General features: G+C 30.4%; 1 protein-coding gene across 2 annotated transcripts; it reads right to left on the bottom strand.

Moving 5' to 3' along the window:
* Positions 1-328: 328 nt before the first annotated feature.
* LOC134232359 (uncharacterized) lies at positions 329-3,925 on the bottom strand. Of its 2 annotated transcripts, XM_062714303.1 has the most exons (9): positions 3,803-3,919; positions 3,606-3,681; positions 3,494-3,509; positions 3,063-3,161; positions 2,825-2,926; positions 2,498-2,632; positions 2,200-2,334; positions 1,796-1,893; positions 329-1,277 (listed from the first exon to the last, which is right to left on the bottom strand). In XM_062714303.1, the coding sequence occupies exons 1-9, from the start codon at positions 3,841-3,843 to the stop codon at positions 1,170-1,172; spliced, it is 810 nt and encodes a 269-aa protein (XP_062570287.1). In that variant the 5' UTR covers positions 3,844-3,919; the 3' UTR covers positions 329-1,169. The 2 variants fall into 2 exon arrangements, with proteins under 2 accessions (XP_062570287.1, XP_062570296.1); XM_062714312.1 differs by lacking the exon at positions 3,494-3,509 and having other exon boundaries at positions 3,803-3,925.
* Positions 3,926-3,939: the final 14 nt, after the last annotated feature.

The raw sequence follows: 3,939 nt of genomic DNA on the forward strand, positions 1-3,939 counted from the left end.
CAGGATTAAATACTTAAGGAATACGCAGTTTGGTTCAAAATGACTTCGATAGATCCATGATATTCGAGATATCGAAGTTCAATTGTACGTATTTGTGAAGTATCAATTTCTAAAACAAAGGGTACATGAAGGTACATTAGATCTTTGGCCATAATGGATAACTTGTACAAGTATGCCATGGCTTATTAAAAACAGCTAATCTACATGTTTCAAATAGTAAAATACAGTTTCTTTGTTACAAAGGAAAACATTAGAATACACAATAAAACTGGCAGAAAAAGAGTGTAGCTAAAAATTAGATACAGCAAAGACATTTTATTTTAGAGAAATCAACAATGACCATGCAGATAAAAAACAACAACAAAAACCTAGAGTACGTACTTGTGCAAGATCATTTTCATGTTAATATTTTAATAATTATAAATCTGAATATCAATTTCATATCAGAATCTACATGTAGATAAAATATTCATATTGTTATGATCTATCAAAAGAGATACATGTACATAAATTCTATGTTCATTTAATAGAAAAACAAAAATATGTACAGGGCCTAGACAAGAAAAGAATGACATAATCACTAATATAAACTCTATTTTCATGCTTTAAGTTCATGTATGATTTTTCATGCAATATTGATTACAAAGTAAAATCTATAGGCTAGTTGAAATTATCAGACTTTAATTTATATCTATCTGCATTGAATCTGAAAACAACTGATAAAAAATAAACAATAGATATGTCAATTTTCCAAAGCTCAGTTTCAACATTAAGATCATCATACATGTATAACTTTCTTCTCATTGGTTTCACTGGATTGCAATTAGCCAATTAGAACAATTAGAATTTTAAGTTTTACTGTTTGATCATATTACATATATAAGCAGATAAATACATTAAATCGTAACCAAAAACAAACAAACTAACAAATATATAAACAACCAAACAAACATGTATACAGGCTAAGAAATGTAGGAGACAAGGAATAATGCCCTCCTTTTCCCATGTCTTCTTTAATTTTAACATACAATAATGAAATAAGATATGAAATATTTAAGCCTTGTATAGTTTCCTTTTTTGTGAAATGATCATATTTCTAACAGTATGCTTTATCTTGGACCAGTCATGTTTTGAGAGTATTGGTTCTTTTGCAATTGCATTTAAGCATGCTAATCGACCAGGTGTATGTCCAGATTTGAAATATTCAGAAAACTGGCGCTCAATGGCATTTTTCTCATCCTTTGACCAATGATGTCGTCCACCATTTCTGCTTGTACCTTAAATATGAAATAATTATATATAAATCTCAATGGCTATCAATCTATCTATCTGTCTATTTATCTATCTATCTGTCTGTCCATTTATGGATCTATGATCCAGGGTTGTCCCTGAGACCTGGGGAATTTCCCCGCCTATAATGACATAATGCCCTGGTTATTCTGCTATCCCCTCTCAAACCCCTCTATCTATCTATAAATGTGATAAATGCATGATAAACAAAAAAGACTAATATTTTGGAAACACTTCTTCAAAATCTTGTAAAGATAATTCTGTTGAAAAATATAAAATGACAAACTCACATTAGCAATGACATAACATGTACTTGGAATGCTACAAATATTGAATTGCAAAGCTTGCAGTGAATACAATAAATAATTTGAATAGGGTCATAAAACCCAATAAATTGATCAATTGGAATTTCAAGAAAGTATGCAAATGTATATAATATATCCTTGTCTACTGCAAAATTTCAAGAAATGTTATTACATGACTTCGTGATTTCAGAGAAATTTACCTTCTCTGTTAGAGTGGACTTGCCAGACACTGTGATATGAGGGATGTTTCCTTGAAGACTAATTCCATTGTCCTCTTCCTCTATGCAGGAACAGTGACCTTAAATTAAATATATTTTGTAACAGGAAAGGAAAAAATGTATGGAAGGACCCGGAATTGACCCGGAATCGAACCCAGGACCCCTGCATCACTAGTCAGGTTCTCTACAGATTGAGCTATCCAGGCTGATATTACAGTTTTATATACTTAAGATTGAATTCTTATAACTTAAGAATAAAAAAGTATACAATATATATTATAAAGAAAGAGATTAATACCAAAAGCTTATTTGTGAAGATTAATACAAATATTAATTGTGTTCATCTGAAAATCAAAAGCTCATACTCTAGAGTTCCCTATACATACCTCCCCCCTTTTTCTCTGAAACACCAGGGGAACACCTTTCATCAACACGATCACTGTCTACCATTGCAGGACCACAGTCTTCCTTTGTATCATCCTCTTGAAGACCACAGTCTTCCATGATAACATCCTCTTGACCTTTATTGTCAAAGGGAAAAAAAAGAAAAAACTAAATGCATTGATAGGTTAACATATGCACATGTATCATATTCAATTAATTTATCTTTTTAAAAAAGCTTTAATACTGAGAGAGGAAGGACTGTCCAAAACAAGATTTTTAAATATTAATTTATCTACATACCTCTCCCCTTTTTCTCTGAAACACCAGGGGAACACCTTTCATCAGCACGATCACTGTCTACCATTGCAGGACCACATTCTTCCTTTGTATCATCCTCTTGAAGACCACAGTCTTCCATGATAACATCCTCTTGACCTTTATTGTCAAGGAAAAAAGAAAACTAAATGCCTGGACTGGTTAACATATGTACATGTATCATATTCAATTAATTTATCTTATTAAAAAAATACATCATTTTTTCTGAAATAACTACCAGTTAAGCTTTTTAAAATGCTCAGAGAGGAAGGACAGTTCAAAACAAGACTATTCAAATATTTATCTACATACCTCCCACTGTTTTCTCTAAAATATCAAGGGAACACCTTTCATCAGAATGATCACTACAAATCATTGCAGGACCACAGTCATCCTCTTTAGAATCCTCTTCACCTTTAATTATTGTAAAAAATAGAACTAAATGCCTGGGCTGGTTAGCATATACATGTATCATAATCAATTAATTTATTTTTAAACAAATCAGGAAGATCAGTCTGACATAATTTAAAAAAAAAAATTATCTACATACCTCCCAATGTTTTCTCGCAAACACCCTGGGACCTTTCATCAGCACGATCACTGTCTACCATTGCAGGACCACATTCTTCCTTTGTATCATCCTTTTGATCTTTAATTATTGTAAAAAAAACTATAAAACACATACATGTATATACCAATGTTAGAAATTTCAGCAATACAATTAATTATACATGTTAATTTGCCTAAAAAATTTCATAACCTACCAATACAGACAGCTTTAACAAAATACCTTGCATATTATTCCTGAAACTTACTGGTAAAACATAACAAAGTAACAAAAAAATGAAAAAGTCTTAATAAAGTCCAAAAATTAGAACAAAAAAAAGGAAGTCATTATAACCTTAAATTATTATTACAAAGAAAAATAAAAGTGTTTTACATAAGAAAGAAAATAATTATCTAAAATGTTGTTTTACTCACCTGAACTTTTGCCCCTCTAGACAAGAAGTTTATTTTAGAAATATATATTTTTGAAAAATGTTAACTAATAAAATAAAAAAGGCAATTGTATTTGCTAAACTTAAAAACTTACTGAATTTAAATTGGATTTCCATGGGTATGAGTTTAGGCCATAATCATACAAAAGTTCTTCTCCCTGCTTCATGTCTCTATAAAATATTTGAAGTGATATATTTAATTATTTACACTTGATATGCCAATCTCTATACATATAAAATATACTACATATGTATATAGGTATATTCAACAAATTAGAGAAATATTAAATACCTTGTAGCAAAAAGGCAAAGGCAATCCCTATAAAGTTTCATTTTGCAATTTATTTCTGTTTTCGTTCCATGGTTGACGAGTCTACATAGTCTTCCATCTTCTTTTGTTGCATCAATGCTAAAACCATCAATCTTGCA

The sequence above is a fragment of the Saccostrea cucullata genome, unplaced genomic scaffold, assembly GCF_032062105.1.
Source record: "Saccostrea cucullata isolate Sc308-1 unplaced genomic scaffold, CSIRO_AGI_Scuc_v1 ctg13247, whole genome shotgun sequence".
In the NCBI taxonomy this organism is placed as follows: domain Eukaryota; kingdom Metazoa; phylum Mollusca; class Bivalvia; order Ostreida; family Ostreidae; genus Saccostrea; species Saccostrea cuccullata.

Bases quoted from the DNA above. Each gene is read 5' to 3' on its own strand.
- LOC134232359 (XM_062714303.1), bottom strand. From the start codon at position 3,843: ATGAAACTTTATAGGGATTGCCTTTGCCTTTTTGCTACAAG. The intron at 2,633-2,824 runs GTATGTAGATAA...TTGACAATAAAG, and splicing joins TTTAGAGAAAACAGTGGGAG to GTCAAGAGGATGTTATCATG. The intron at 1,278-1,795 runs GTAAATTTCTCT...TTCATATTTAAG, and splicing joins AGTCCACTCTAACAGAGAAG to GTACAAGCAGAAATGGTGGA.